General features: G+C 32.4%; 1 protein-coding gene across 1 annotated transcript; it reads left to right on the forward strand.

The window, feature by feature from the left end:
* Positions 1-13,840: 13,840 nt before the first annotated feature.
* On the forward strand, positions 13,841-16,800 carry LOC110732320 (growth-regulating factor 2-like). The gene is made up of 4 exons (XM_021912242.1): positions 13,841-14,554; positions 14,691-14,864; positions 14,982-15,324; positions 15,871-16,800. The coding sequence occupies exons 1-4, from the start codon at positions 14,278-14,280 to the stop codon at positions 16,409-16,411; spliced, it is 1,335 nt and encodes a 444-aa protein (XP_021767934.1). The 5' UTR covers positions 13,841-14,277; the 3' UTR covers positions 16,412-16,800.
* The last annotated feature ends 633 nt before the right edge of the window (positions 16,801-17,433 follow it).

The raw sequence follows: 17,433 nt of genomic DNA on the forward strand, positions 1-17,433 counted from the left end.
AGGCTCTTTTTTTCCCTCTTGTCCTTCTATGAAAATTTAATTAGTTAATATTTATATATTTTTTTAATCTTATTGAACATTCAATATTATGTAGATCCAATATGAACATTTTATGTAATAAAAATGTACATTTATAAATTTTTACCTTCTACATTTGTTGTCTTTGGAAAGACATCTTCCACAGTTTTGTCTTTAGGGCTTTTCTCTTTTTCAGTCCCTTTTTTTCCTTCTTGTACTTCTATTAAAATTTATTTAGTTAAAATTTAATTTTTTTAATCTTATTGAATATTTAATATTATGCTTTTCCAATATGAACATTTTTTGTAATAAAAATGTACATTTTAAAATTTTTACCTTTTTCCACAGTTTTCTCTTCTATTGGCCCTTTTTCTTTCTTTTTTGCTTCACCTTCAAAAGTAATAGTATTGTTAAAATTGATATTTATGACTATTAAACAAAAATATTCAATAAATATGATCATTTACCTTTCCTGATTTCCTTGCTTGCCTTTTCCATTCTTTTGAGATTTCTCATAATTCTGATTGTCGATTCTTTGTACTTTCTGTAAATGTATGATATTAACTTTGAAATATATTCATTAATTGATTAAATTAATTCAATTATTTAAATTTAAACATACTTTGGGTTTCTCTCTATGTCTAAATGTATTTCTTGCATCTTGTCCTTTAATGTTGTTATTCTTGAATCATCTTTGGGTTTTCTGATATTTCATTAAAAATATGTTTGAATTTACAATTTTGATTAGTAAATAAAAAAATGAACATATAACTTATATTACTATTGGCCATGAGCAAACTTTTTTGTACTGATTTTCAAATGAACATATAGTCTATCTAAATTGAACATTTAAGTTTTCTTACTTTTGGCCAAGACTATTCTTTACTGGATTGCTTTGCACTTTTGGTTGAACTTCTTCTTGCTTGCTGAAATCAATATTAAGAAATACTTTAAATAAAAAATGCACATAAATTGTACATAAAATATACTGTTATAAAAATGAACATTTGTTTATATAAAATTGATCATTAGTATACCTTTCATCCCTGCTCTCTTTGTCAGTTGTGTTATGTGTAGCAGACACACTCTTAGTTGTTGCATTAGTAGCAGGAATGTTCTCACTTTGTTCACTTAAAAAAAACAGAATTATTTTATATAATATGATATTAAAGTATGAACTAATTTATACAATGAAGAAGATAATTAGTTATTTTGTATAAAGCTTTTATACCTTATTGTTTGATTTGTCTCTGGTGGTCTTGATTTTGACATAACAAATTTCACTCGAACCTTTTTTTTTTCACTAAAATTTTAAGAATTACCTAATAAGTTTGGTATATATATACAATGTACAATAATTGAATGTAAAAACAATTATTTTATACATATAAACTTACTTGTTTAAAGTGTATCTTTCATAACTATTACCATATTCATTTTGTTGTATAACCTTCTTTAGAGTTAATGGTTCAGATTTCCCATCTCTAAATTGAAGCAAGTGTATCACTCTAAATGGCACATCACTACATTATAAATTAATTACATGACATTAGTTTGAATGCATATCACTGAAATGATTATTATCATATTTATATATGTGCATGATGATTTAATGAAATGTATATTTGTTATTTAAATCTCAATGACTACTCAAATGAACAAATATACATATATGATCATAATTATATCTATAAATGAACATTATGAGTATCAAATATGATCATATACAATGATGTTTCAATGAAATGTACTTTTGTTTTTAAATCTCAATAAATACTCATATGAACAAATATAAATATATGATCATAACTATATCTATAAATGAACATTATGAGTATCAAATATGATCATATACAAATAACATATTAAACAAAGATAAAACCAATTTTATCAAATACAACTAGCATATTAGACATGAACATAATATATTCTGTAAATGACTAATTACCTTGGTAGTGGAGACATTGTTAAATCCGTACCAATTGACTTGTCAATATCTTTTAAAAGTTCCGGATCTACAATTGGATCATTTTGGCGGTTTTTTTTTCAATTTGTCTACTCTTGACTGAAGAGGTACATCATCATCATCGTCTCTGTTTTATTTAATAAATTGTTAATGTTTTAGTTATTTTCAGTAAAATCTTAGAACAATTACTACAATCGCAAAAAATTTTAACAAAAATTAGGTTTTACAAAAGTTAGGGTTCATACATTTCTTCAGAAATTTTCAACAAATTACTCGTCTGTGAAGTATTTTTCTCCAAAATCATACTACAATTGCAAAAAATTGAACAAAAATTAGGTTTCACACATAAAATCGCACTATAATTGTCATCGCAAGAATATGAACAAAATTACTTACTCTTTGGTAACATTTTGCTCTGATTTTCCAGTTTTATCTTCCATGTTCTTCTCTAAAGCGTTTTTTTGCAAAATCACTCTACAATCACAAGGAAAAGAACCAAAATTATGCTTCATACAAAAATTGTACTAAAATCGTAATCAAATGAACAAAATTACTTACTCTTTATCAAAATGCTGCTGCGATTGTTTAATTTCATCTCGAATATCAGACATTTGAAGTAATTATGAAGTGTTTTGAAGCAATTTTGCAATAATTTGAAGAGAATTTCGTTCCGATTCGACGGTGTTGATGAGAGAGAAATTCTACAAAAATGAAGAAGATGGTTTTTAGAGAGAGAATAATTTGATATGGATAGTTTTTTTTTTTTACTGTGGTTAGTGGGGGTAGTTACTGTAGTTTGTGGGGGTAGGGGAAAAACGCAAAACGCTGCGTTTTGTAGGGGGTGTAGGTTATGGTACCTACACTAGGGTCTAGTGTATACTAAGTTGGGTCAGCAAGAAAATGGGCCAAAGAACCCATGATCCAACTAAGTAGCCCATGAGAAGGATGAGGAGTTGAGGACACTTAAATTTTGTTACTCCATTCGTTTTACAATGATGAGTATATAAGTATTTTGTAAAATTGATTATGCAAATTTTAAGTTTTGGAAACCATATACTCCGTACTACGATACAAAGTTATGAAGCGGAGGGATTATTTATACATACACAACAAACAGTGTTACTTTATTTCATAATATAGCTTATCAACGTCTATTCCAAAAAAAAAAAAAAAAAAAAGGCTTATCAACTCATGTCTAACATGTAATCATTACTCAACATCGACCCTTATTCGACATATGTTGCACATTCCAATGTGTCTTGACACACCAAATGACGTGTCCTACGTTATTACTTGTATCTATGTAGACACCTATCAGACACTTATAAGTAGGGGTGGGACTTTTCAAACCGAACCGTGAAACCGGTCGTTACCGAACCGAACCATCACGGACCGATCCGTTTATAAACCGATAAATTTAAACCGAAAACCGAACTGAACCGTTCAATATCAAACCGAAACCGAATCGAATCGCTCAATGTCAACCCGTTACGGACCGTAAACCGATAACAAACCAAACTGCTCAAATCCGAACCGAAACAAAATCGAACCGAATGGTTTATAAACCCGTTAATGACCCGAACCGTTTATAAACCGAAACCGTTTAAACCGTAAAAAAAACCGTTTAAACCGAACCATTTGTAACCCGCTAACCGTTTAAACCGACCCGTTTATGAACCGAAACCGTTTAAACCGCTGGAAAAACTATATAAACCGAACCGTTATAATCCGCTAACCGTCTAAACTGAACTTCCATAACCCGTTAAACCGTTAAAATCGAACTGTTTTCGAATCGCAACCTGTTTAAACTGATCCGATTACAAACTGCTTAATTCAAATTGAAATATTTACAACCTAAATGGCTAAATAGTAAATACAATTAATGTTAATAAATGTAGATCTAATCAAACGGCTTAGGTTTATACAAAGGTTTATATCACCTAGATCTAGTCCAACGGCATTATTAATATCGTTTTAGATTACTTATTTATTTTAATTACAAGATATATCATTTGTACCATTTTCATTCCAGTAATAATGCTAGTCCACCCAAATTATCTTCATTGTTCCTTCATAAAGATATTCATGATCATCCAATAACACTCAAAGGCAACATAAGATTGGACATGTATGAGATTGCGTTACAAAAGTGGCATAAGCATTAGAATATTACTGTACTAGTCAATAAGGCGTACAAATGTACAATCATTCACATTATCACTTTATAAAACTTTCTTATACAAGTATTTTGTAAAGGGGGAGGACTAAAATGTTTATAAAACTGCATGAGAATAACTAGATGTCTAGATTTGAAATTTATGGTAGAAGAAAATGGGAAACTTTCCCTTCCTTTACATGATAAAAAATTTTACACCCCTAACAGACGGTAAAAGGAAAGCTAACATACTAGAATACTAGTATACTACTATATCCTAAAAACAAAAGGCAGCAGAATCTTGAAGCAGCAGCACAACACCCAAGAGCAGAGGAAATAGCAGCAACAAGCAGGAACCAGCTTACGCAATAACAGATCAACAACTTATCAGAAGCAAGGAACAATAAGCAGAAGGGACTCAGCAGGAACTTATTTTTGTTTTTCAAAATTGCTCTCAGATTTACGTTTATCGTATCATCACTGAGCAATGGCTGTTTTAACTTAAAACTTGAAAAATGCTGCCAGCAAGTACATATACATTGAAGTCTCAACATAAATGACAAGGGCAACGATGATTCAAGAAAAATTAAAACAGCAAGCATAAGAAACAGCAACAACAAAACAGCAGCAAGCATAAGAAACAGCAGCAACAAAACAGCAGCAGCAACAACTCAGCAGAGACATCAACCAAAAGGCAAAAGCACTACCAGCAGGCAGCAGCTCATAACAAGTTCAAGCAACTTCAAAATTATAGCTTTTGTTTTTTAAAATTGCTCTCAGATTTACATCACTGAGCAATGGTTGTTTTAACAAAAACTTGAGAAATGCTGCCAGCAAGTACCAAAATACATTTAACTATTTAAGTCTCAACATAAATGACAAGGGCAACGATTTTAAAAGTCGTGAAAAATGCTGCCAGCAAGTCTGAAAATAAATGACAAGGGCAACGATTTTAAAAGTCTTGAAAAATGCTGCCAGCAAGTCTGAAAATAAAAGACAAGGGCAACGATTTTTCAAGATAAAATAAACCACAATGAGACACAAATACCAGTTATGCAGATGAAGCACTTTCGGCTTCAATCTCTTTACCAATAAGGAGGACGTCTTCCTCAACATCCGCTTGATAACCACGGCACCAATTTTGGGTGGTAACCAATGCCTCAACATTCTTTGGCAAAAGTTTACCCCTATATTTGTTCAAAATACGACCACCCAAACTAAAAGAAGATTCAGAGGCCACCGATGTAATAGGAATGGCCAAAACATCCCTTGCCATATTAGCTAAAATAGGAAGAGAAGAAGCTTGAGATTCCCAATACTTGAGAACATCAAAATGTTCCCCTTGAATTAATCGCGAACGAGGTCCATTCAAATATGCCTCAAGATCAGCCAGAGGGCATCTAGTTGAATCATCACATTCGTCATCAACCTCACGCAACTGAAACAGATTTTTTATTATAAAAGTTAAATTATGACATTACAAATAAAAATAGAAGACTACCATTAATATTGAGTATATTGTATAACATAAATACCGTGAAAATATTTTGAGATCTCAACGTGCGATTAGAATTTTCAGATTGAGCTGTCTCATTGCAAGCAAGATGCATGTTGCATACATGAAAATGCAGTACATTATTGGTTCTAGATACCTGCAGCTTATAACTGCTATTGACTCTCTACAAGAAAACAGAAAAAAGAAAGGTCTCAATCACTTTGGGACCTTAGACAATCAAATGAATTTGACACCACAGACAAGCAAATAAGAGAGGCAAACAATGGCTTTAGCTAGTTCTCATAGAAGATATAAAGCAAAGGAAATATGCAATCTCTATGAAGATTTATAAGAAGTAAACTCAAACATAGACTAGAACAACAACAACAATAATCAAATACAAAAACAGAAAAACTGTATTAAAAAAAACGAAAAGGAAAAAGTAATTACCTTTGAGTAGTCTTTGACGGCTTGAAGGAGATTTGAAGATGGAGAACTGCCTGAACTGGAGATCAAAAGAAAAAATCAAGAACTTGAAGTAAAAAAAAAACCGAAACGAAAACGAAAAAAATCGAAAAAATTAACAACAAAATTACCTTGAGGTTTGACAGCTTGAAGGAGAGGAAGAATTGAAAAAAAAAAAAAAACGAGAATGGAAAAGTCAGAAATAAGAAGTTTAGATCCAAAACAAAAATGAAACGAAAATAAAAACCCTAAATAAAAAAAAGTAAAAAACCGAAACGAAAACGAAAAAAATCAAAACGAAAACAACAAAAATTAACAAAAAAATTACCTTGAGGTTTGACGGCTTGAAGGAGAGGAAGACAAAAACAAAAAAACAATGAAAAAGTCAGAAATTAGAACTTAGATCCAAAACAAAAATGAAACGAAAACAAAAACCCTAAATAAACAAACCGAAACAAAAACGAAAAAAATCAAAACGAAAACAACAAAAATTAACAAAAAATTACCTTGAGTTTTGAACTTTTGACGGCTTGAAGCCTTCAAATTGAAGGAGAGGAAGATTTGAAAAAACAAAAAAACGAGAATGTAAAGCGAGAAATCAGAAATGTAGATCCAAAACACAAATGAAACGAAAACAAAAACCCTAATTAGGATTTTTAAAAGTTGAGAAGTTGAGCTTGAGATTCTTGAGAATTTCAGAACGAATGAGTGAGATGAGAACTGAGAAACTGAGAAGTTAGAGAGAGAAACTGAGAGTGAGTAAAACGGCTGAATGGCTGATAGAGTGGGCTTGAGATTCTAGGTTTAGGTTTTACTTGTTCATTTGATCAACCGTCCATATTCAATCTCAAGGATTCTCAACATCTAACCGTTCATTTTTTTTTTTTTTTTGTAGATTCCAGAATTTTCATCTAGATCTAACGGTCTAGATTTTTCTTTGTGCTTTTCTAGGTCTTTTTAACCGTGTTTTTTAATTATTTATTATTATTATTATTTTGAAAGATTATTATTATTATTATTGTTAGTATAATTATTTGTTAATATTATTATTATTACTAGTTTACTACTACAGTACTACTATTATAGTATTATTATAATATTATTATAATTATTATTGTTATTACTATTATTATTATTATTATTTATTATTATTATTATTATTATTAGTTTATTACTTATAAGTTATAAATTGTAAGAAACGCAAATGTTTCAAAATTGAAATTGATTCAATACGACATAGTTAATGACTTAATGAGTTAATGCACATCAATATCTGACATCTCTATATGTATATTATATATATCTGTGAGTCTGTGACTGTATATCAGTATATATAATAAACTAATAATAACTTAATAAGTAATAACTAATAAAGTAATGAAAATCTAACCATTGTTTTTCATGGGCATTCGTCGTATTATAAGAAATCATGGTCATGATTTCGTGATTTCGTCCATTTAAATTATTAAGTTGTTTGAGTTAGTAATCTAAATAAAGTAACAAACTAAATAACGAATCCATTTAATCTCGTGTAAGTTATAATTTATAAGAAATGCAATGTTTGGAAATGGAAATTGATTCAATACAATATTGTTAATGTATATGTAATTATAGATTAATTATTATGTATATCATATCGTACGAATGTACGGTTGGTATCATTATCATACTATCATAAGTATCATTGCCTCATTGAATTATTGGTATGTACTACAATCGATAAACATATTTACATATCTGATTATTAAAACTTAAAAGTTTAAAACACTTGTTGATCAATCTAATTGAATACTTGTACATTCTTAATTATCGATTTATCGTATTATAAGTATCAACTCATTAAATCATGGTCATGACGCGATCTTTAAAACAATCATGAATTCATGACCCAAACCGCTTATAAACCGAACCGACATGATCCAAACCGTTCATAAACCGAACCAATTGAACTATGTAAACCCTCCACTAAACCGGCCCATTTCAAACTGAACCGACATGATTCGCACCGTTTATAAACCGAACCGATATTGACCCGGGTAAACCCGCCCCTAAACCGACCCATTTCAAACCAAACCGGCTTGATCCAAACCGTTTGTAAACCGAACTGACATTGACCCGGGTAAACCCGACCCCTAAACCAACCCGTATCAAACCGAACCGACATAATCCTAATCGTTTATAAACCGACCCGCTTATGACCCAAACCGAATTTGAACCGCAAAGAAATAAACCGAAACCAAACCGAGCCGTGACTAACCCAAACCGAACCAAACCGACCCGCCAGCTAAACTAAACCGTTTCAATCCAAACCGCTCCAAACCGAAACCGACTCAAACCGAGGTCAAACCGAACCGCCAGACCGAAGTCCCACCCCTACTTATAAGTCATAAACTTTATTTTGTTGCTGTAAAGATTGGGAAATTAGAGGAATAATAAGCCCTTGTATATATTCATATTTGGGATGCCATTTTTGTGTTCACATTTCTCATTTTGTACCGACTAACTTATACAGACTTTTTAAAGATGAACTTTAATCAATACATAATACATTGAAAAGAAATTAAGGATCAAAACATGACACTTTTTTATACAACTCTAATGGCAAGAATGGGTGCCCTATATTATTGAGGAAAGTGTAAGTCGAAGAATAAAGAGTATTTTTATTAAAATTTTGATAAGGAGAAGGATTCAACTGAAAGATCATGCCCGAGACAGGATAAAAAAATCTCTTTGTCCTGAGCATAAGATGGTGCCCATGGTGGGAATCGAAGATCCCTTCCATCTCCGCAACGCGCTTGGTAAAGAAAGTATACATGCATATATATTGGTCTTGATTCTCTTACTCTAGAATTAAGGTCTCAAACTCTCAATACAAGTTAGAAATTTGGTTGTTAAAATTAAAATACTTCTCTTTGCTAAATTTAGCCCTTGGTCCTAAACACTATGGCGACTATGCCCTCAAAATCTCAATAGTCAAAATAGCCATCATTTTCACTTATTTCCTCCAACGTAAAATCCTCACCCCCATTTCAAATTTAACACGTATGAGCCAAGTGGACATACAAATCACTATAGTTAGCGACTTAGTATGATGTATTATTGCCTCCCAAAATAAACTCCACAAATCATTTTTAGAATAAAGAGGAGTTACTATAATCGCATAAAAATTATTCCGAACATAGCACATTAGCACATTAGCACATATACAGTATGTTTGGTAGGCATTTATAAATGGAGGTAATGAGAATGAATTTTAATTGTAAATTAGGAACGAAATTAACATTGTAACCCCTTTGATAATGCAATATTACCCTATTTTCTTCGTGTTTTATTATTACCATCTATTAAAACTTGAGATTGAAATGAAAATTTATACAAGGTATAGACAAAGTGTACAATTTTGGGTGAGCAAACATTACCACGGGAATGAACATTGATTTTCCTTATGAATTTACGTACAAATTCATTTCCATTATTATCATTCGTGATCATCTATCAAACGGACCGACATAGTTCCACAGTAAGCCTTTAATTTTATGTCCTTACATATAATATATACATGCTATGAGATAATTAACAAACTACCTAAACTAAGGCTATCCATATACTACCTCCGTTTCTTATTACTTGCAACATTTACTAAAAATGGTTGCTTCACATTACTCGCAACAAATTAATTTTTTCCTATTTAGTAAGTTTTTTGTGTGAAATGACGAAAGTATCCTTACTTTTTTTTTATTTTAAACATCCTAATTAAACTAGATATCTGATCTCGTTACAATAAACCCAAGGTTAATTAATTTCACCCTTCCCACCAAATTCATTCCCCTTCATCAACATTCAAGTATTCAACATCTTCATTCATAATCTTTCTCTCTCTTCCTTCGTCATCAAATTTCTTCATTTGTGGGTTTTCGTGGGTTCGTTGGGTTAGTGGGTTCGGTGGGTTAGCTGGTGGTTAGTGAGTTCGGTGGTTCGTGGTGGTCAGAGGGTTCGGTTGGTTTGTGGGTTCCAAATTTGTGGGTTCGTGGGTTCCAGGTCTGTGGGTTCGTGAGTTCGTGGTGGTTAGTGGGTTCGGTGGGATCGCTGGGTTCGGTGGGTTCGGTTTTTGTGGTGCTGGGTGGTGGTGGGTTCGGTTTTGTGGTAGTGGGTGGTTTCGGTGGTGCTGGTGGTGCTCGGTTATTTAGTTAAATTTTGGTTGAATTTATTTTTACTCTCTTTTTTTTTGGGGTTGATTAATACTTAAATATATGCCCTTATTTTTCAATAATTATATTTAAGACCTTTTGTCTTAAAATCCGCACATAACCTCTTTGTTGCGAGTAATAAGAAACAGAGTTAGTACAAGTTAGCTAGGTTATACTTGCTGCTTGCATATGTTTTATTTACCTTACTTCAAGTACTAATATTTTGTTCTTGTTAGAGTCATACAACATCAAGATTACGTGACACAATTTTTGCCGCTAAACTAAAACTATCAAGTAAATTAGCTAGAAACTTAGAGAGGTAGAGTGCAAGTAGTAATATTCCTTAGTATGTACTCTGTAATACATTATCATGGCTGGTTTTGGGCATGTGCAGGGTGAGTGATCGTGAATGTAAGGCCCCAAATTTGATATATTCGTTATATGAAATATCTTTTTAAACTATATACAAAGTATATAAAAATAAAACTTGTCGATGATCAATGATTTAATATCAATTTTTTTTTTGAAAAAATTTAATACCAATTTAATCATAATATGAATAGAGTAGTATAATATTTTTGTTAATGAATATTATAAGCATATCTTTAAAACGATGATTTATTATATGGTCCAATTTTACAAAGTTGTACTAGACCTTTTTATACTATAGACGTATGGAGTACATAACATTAATCCTTTTAAGACTACTCCATAACTTTCTTAGTAAGAAATGTTAGATTATTAATGAGATAAATTATGGATGGTATATGAAGATTTTTTTATTTATGGCACAAGACCTATAAATCAAAGTGATGTCCAAAAGAGTAATAATGCAGTAGCAACTTAACGGCGTAACTCTAGTGGTTGGCAGAGGCGAACGATACAATGAGACGGTGACCGTTAGTCAATATTTAACAGAGATAGATAGATGTGACTCTTTAGACTTTTAGTAGGGTCATTTTTAGACTTTGCTTTTCAACCCTACTCTCTTTTATTACTGTCTTTTTGTCAGAATTTCAATGCTTTACAGTTTTACTCCACCAAATATATATTCAAAGTCAGCCTCATACGAGTAGTTATGAAGTGAGTATGTTATTTTTAATACTCGTATAGTAGTATTTGACCTTTCCATGCTACCATCTCCTCCACGGGGCGTAATTCTTGCTTGCTCACCTGCCTACGTGGCCGGATGATTCAGTGATTCACCTTGACTCATGGTCGTGTTATTTTACTACGAGTACTACTCTAATATATTTATTGTGTTATAATAGGAGTCCGACTTGACATGAAATTGATATGATTGTAACAAATTAAGATGAATAACGGAGGCTTTAGCTTAACAACACTACAGAGTACAATATTACATGTGAGTTGTATCGTATTGTATGCTTGCAGGCATTAAGCCTAGGCTATGCTATGCTTGATAGTGTCTAACACTCATCATTCAACCAGTTAAAATTAATAAAGGGAAAAAACATTAAATGGGTTTTTTTTTTTTTTTTTTTTTTTTTTTTTTTTTAAAGGGTAAGGGGTGGGCCCCACCTTGATTTCCTATCACAGGAATATCACAGGGGGTATTACCCACAAAAAAAAAAAAAAAAACATTGAATGTTACAAATATACGTATAAAGTGTTGGATTTCTAAATGGATTTTGTTTAGGCTTTCTTAAGCACATGATTTTGCATTGCCTATTATCACCTAATAACTTTTATTGCATCATTATGGATGTTAATGAAATTCTTTTTTAAAACATTACATGACATTCAATTAGTTGAGAAAATGCATAATCATTGCTTCAAATTATATACATTGGCATTACATTTTTTTAATAGGAACATTGGCATTATAATCTATTTTGTTGAAATTCCACCTTTAGATAGACATTATCATAAATTCCCTTGACAAAGGATACCATAGGTGTTCATAGATAGATAGCCTATTGTTTTTAACTGACATTAGTTGTTCTAACTCCTAAGCCTATGTGGGCTAAACACTAATTACCTCATACCTCCTCCGATTTTTAGTTTACATTATATCACATGTACCAATACATAAATGTAATTGTCAACATATATTGTTATTTGATTAATAATATATAAAGTTATTACTAGGTAAAATACAATTAAATAAATCTCACAAGATCTTAAACAATAATATTTTTCCTAAATTATAAATCATAACGGTCAAAATAAATCATGTGCATGCGTGACTAGTGTTAAATAAAAAAGAACAAAAAGGTACTACGTATTATGATTATCTACTTTGTCTCTATGCAACTAATAAAGGAGTAGTACTAGTATCAAAATAAATTAACCTTGATAAATACTCGTACATAGAAGTATAGAACATAGAAGGGAGTAAGAAATCACGTTAGAAACAACCAAAGAGTACTAATAGTATTGTCGAGGGGAAGAAAACAAAGAAAAATAAAGGGGTTTGTCTTGAGGTGAAAAAATATCAAGAGCATAAATAAAAGTATTAATAGGAAGTAAATGAGGAGATAAGAGAAAGGCAAAAAGTAGGAAAGTGATGTGAATTGCTTGGTTAATGCAAACATCCAATAAGGTTAAGCGGCTAATGAGAGAGTATAGAGAAGATGAGGTATAACTGTATAAGGACATCTTAAACGGTGAGGTTTGGCCCTTTCGACTTTTATCTAGCGATGTAATTACCTAAGCCGTGAACAAGGACGACTACTTCTTTAAGAGGTGCCAAGTTTTGAGTCCGTCTAACAAATTAGCTTGCCTCCAAACAAAGGTAAAACCCACCATTTATTACTTCGTATGTGTTTTCCTATTCAAAGTACGAGTAGTATAGGTTATACCAATTGATTGAGCATGGATAAGGAGAGGGTGATTTAAACTAACAACGTTTGATGAATTTTTTTAATTGGTTTATTTAAGAGTGGTAAATAAAGATAATAATACGAGTAGGATTACTTCATTAAAAAGTACTCGCAATTTAAAAATTTATTAGTGAAACTTTGAATAGAGATAACATGGTATGATATTAACATTTACAAAAGACAAAAGAATACATTACTAGTAGACATTACTAACATTATAACTTTTGAATTATTAGGCCGTGATCAATTATGATAGATTTCATCATATCACTCCAAATGCTATATTCATTATTGAGCAATAAATTGAAAGGCATATTGTTTAAAAAGTTTAAGAAAATAAAATTAAGCCAACAATGATATAAACTTTAAATCAAATAAAATTCTATTTGAATATACAGAGTATTTAAATGAACCCACAACTAAAATGAACAACCAATTATACTTATTCGAATTAGTTAACACCGATCATAAAATTCATAAGAATAACAACATTAAATTGCCAAATGTATCAACCCCATCCTCAAATTCAAAAATTGAGAATGTGTTCAAGTCCAACTCCAAAGCTAAAACTCAAATATGACACAATTGAGTACGTACTATATATTTTTAAATTCAATTTTTTCAAAAAAAAAAAAAAATCGAAAATCAATAAATCGGAATAGCGAGGTGTATAGTGAAGACAATGACACTAGACTACTAAACCTCTCTGCTCTGAAACACAAACATACACTCTTACTCACTTAGTTTCTCTCTCCTTCACGCAGTGTATGTTTACTAATTTTGTCTGTTTCCACACCACTCACTAGTCACTCACTTACTAACACCAATGTTGGAACCTTAGGAAGCATTAACACATACCACCTTCATCTTCAAACCCCCCAAAATTCTACTTCTACAAAAAAAAAAAAAAAAAAAAATTAAACACCATTTTAATAAAATAGTATTATGCAAGCTAGCTTAATCCAAATAAACAAACAAATCTATCTTAGTTGCTTACTTTGGCGGCCACCGCTTCTTCTTCCACCCCTTCTCTCTCCAATATAACAACAAACAAAGCTCTGTCTCAATTTACTTGGAATTTTAACATCAGAAATACTCTGAAACAATAATAATTCTTTCTTTTGGATTTCTGATTCTTATACAAAATGGCAAGTGGAAATCGAACTAGTGTGTATGGAAATTGGGAATTCGACAAAGGTGATGTTAATTTAGACTATTGTGATGTTGGGTTAGGCTTAAAAATTCCATGGCAGCAGCAGCCGCAGTCGCAACAAGAACAGAGGCAACAGCAACATCATCATCAGCAACAGCAGCAACACTGTGTTGTTCCGTGGCTTCAAACTCGACAAAATCACAATCATACTGAAGATAACAGGAGTCCTAGTCCTACAATTTCTGGGTTTTCTTCTGTTTCACGATTTGGTAACTATATATATTTTTTATGTAAATTGTTATTTAAAACATCGCCCTTAGAAATCGGGTGATGCTGAATTATTTCAGGAAAATATTAGGAGTAGAACAATAAATTATGGGTGTTTTTTTTTTGTTTTTATGATAGGAGATGGAGGAAGAGTGACATTTACAGCAATACAAAGACAAGAATTAGAGAGACAAACAATCATATATAAATATATGATGGCTGCTATGCCTGTACCTCCTGAACTGCTCATTCCTCTGTCTAAATACCCTTCTATTTCAACTTCTACCATCACTACTACATCATCACCCTCTGGTAATTAATTAATCAGTTAATTTTACATATTAACTCCGTTTTAAATTATTTGCAACGATTATACATTTTCCACTCGCGCTTTACGTCAGATTAAGAATGTAATTTTGGGTGATACAGTGGGGAGGAAAGCAGGGGTGGAAATGCGATACGCGGGGGCGGGCCGAGGCGGAGGAGGAGATCCAGAGCCATGGAGGTGTAGAAGAACGGATGGGAAGAAATGGAGGTGTTCAAGAGACGTAGCACCTGAACAAAAGTATTGTGAAAGACATTCTCACAAAGGCCGTCCATCTCGTTCAAGAAAGCCTGTGGAATCAACAACATCAGCAGCAACACTTCCTGTTACAACTACACCTTCTGTTTCTTCTTGTAACCCTATTATCTTTACCCCTTTCTCAATCCCTAAACCCTCTTCTCACTCCTTTGACTTGCCTTCTCCTACTCAATTCAACTCTTTTCCAAGGTATTATTTTTTTTCTCTGTTTTTAATGTTTTTTTTTGTTCATTTTGAATTTTCTGGATTTCATTTCTCATTGTTATTGATTGTATGAGGTTGAATTAGTACAGTTCATGTAATTAATGGTCATCAGCTATGTTTTTACTTGTACTCGACTAAACATGTTAGATACAGCTACGTGTCTAAGTGTCTGATTTGACTATTTGTAATGTTGTATTGTGTCTTACATTCACGGGTTAGACACACACTTGTATTTGAGTTGAAATGGGAGTAATAAAATAGGTTTATCAACTCTATTCATATGGATTATATATTGGGAAATGGGAATTAATTAAGGAGGGGAGTAAATATTACTACTTTGGAGTGTGTTATTTATGTGGTGGGGTGTAAGAGGATTTTGTTTTTTCTCAAGTAAATGATGTTTGGTGGTGAAGGTGGGGGATGATATTTTATTTCATATTTGTGGAGGGGGCTTAAGTAGGGATTTCTTTTGAGTGTTTGACTCTAAACTTTCCCTTTTGGTTAAAACAAAATTATGACTTTTAAAATTAGGTATCCAGATTGGTTCACCAAGAAGGAAGTTGCACCAACTACTACTGCTTGTTTGTACCCACAACAAATAGGAGGGGTTGACACAACAAGAACATCATCTATTGTTGAAGATCATAACCAAAGCTGCCTTCTCCCTAGGCCGTTTATCGATGCTTGGTCTTTAGGTGATCACGGCGATCCCAAGGATGGTTCAAATTCCATTGACAACACTAACAATTGCCCTACCCCATCCTCGCCACTCAATTCCATTTTGCCCCTCACATTGTCGATGTCAGCCGGTGTAGACCATGATCATGATAACTCTGAGGACAACACCAAAGACCATCCCGAAATCAGGCTGTCATCATCGTCCCATCATCATCAGCCGTTGAATTGGATGAACTCGTGGATTGGTTCACCAGCTGCCCCGGGTGGTCCATTGGCAGAGGCATTGTGTCTCGGGATATCAGGATCAGGAAATGGGAGAAAAGTGAGTCATTTGGACGAATTGGTGTCACCTCATGGACATAGCACAAGCTCTAGTACCACCACCCTGGGATAGCAAAATATGGCATGCATCCTAGCTAGTGGTAACAATATTAGTGTCCACCTTAACATTGGTATATCATAAGATTATCATGCAATGTTTGGCTTTTTATTGCACATTCCACTAATTGAGCACACTAGCTAGGAAGCAACAATCTGTTAATTCTTTGTAGGTTGGGGCAACTCTTTTTTGTAAGAGTTTTGGGTAATAGAAGATAGAAATGCACTTTAAGTAGCTCAAGTATTTTTAAAAGTAGTTTATATTTTTGTCATTTGTTTTTAATTTTCTTTTTTAATTTACTTTCTGTCTCTTGTTTACCTTTTTCATGATCAGAAAAGATGTTAGGAGGATGGTTATTAGACAGTGGGAGATTCTGAAATGCAGATCATGTGTCACTTTCAGTATTTTTGGCCTAATTGTCTTTCTGCTACATATGTCTATGGTGTAACCTTACTGTTCACCACATCATTCATTGACTATGTTTTTAGAAATTTTGTTTTTATACTACCAGTCTACCACATGTTCTCCACAGGGTTGAATTATCAGCTGGCTTAACTAAAAAAGAACTTGGCTTGCATACTTTCACCTAGACTAGATGTGTCTGACCCACTTCGATAAAACTTGACTAATTCAATAGTGGTCGATCTAAAATTTGACTTAAAGGGGCAAAGGACACAATGAATTAGCATAATTCAAACCTAAACCACGAAGTATATTAGATCGGACCTTACCTAGTGCCTTGAATCGGTATCTTTACTTTTGCCCGTTCTTTTTTAATTGTACAAGTAACACATTTTTTAGAAGTTATTTTGAGTACACTATCTGATAAGTGGTTTTCTCTTTCTTTTCTCACCAATTTTTGTAAGAGGAGTATACTTTGATGGTGAAGCTTTGCCTGCATACTTGCCCTTGCAGTCTATTTCAACTGTTTTTTTTAGGCATATGCATGCATTACAAAGGGTTATCTACTGTAGTCGTTAATGAATTTTGAAAAGGTTTTGTAATACGATTTTTTTTTTCAACAAAACACCTTGGCT

The sequence above is a fragment of the Chenopodium quinoa genome, unplaced genomic scaffold (genome assembly GCF_001683475.1).
Source record: "Chenopodium quinoa cultivar QQ74 unplaced genomic scaffold, ASM168347v1, whole genome shotgun sequence".
Lineage (NCBI taxonomy): Eukaryota > Viridiplantae > Streptophyta > Magnoliopsida > Caryophyllales > Amaranthaceae > Chenopodium > Chenopodium quinoa.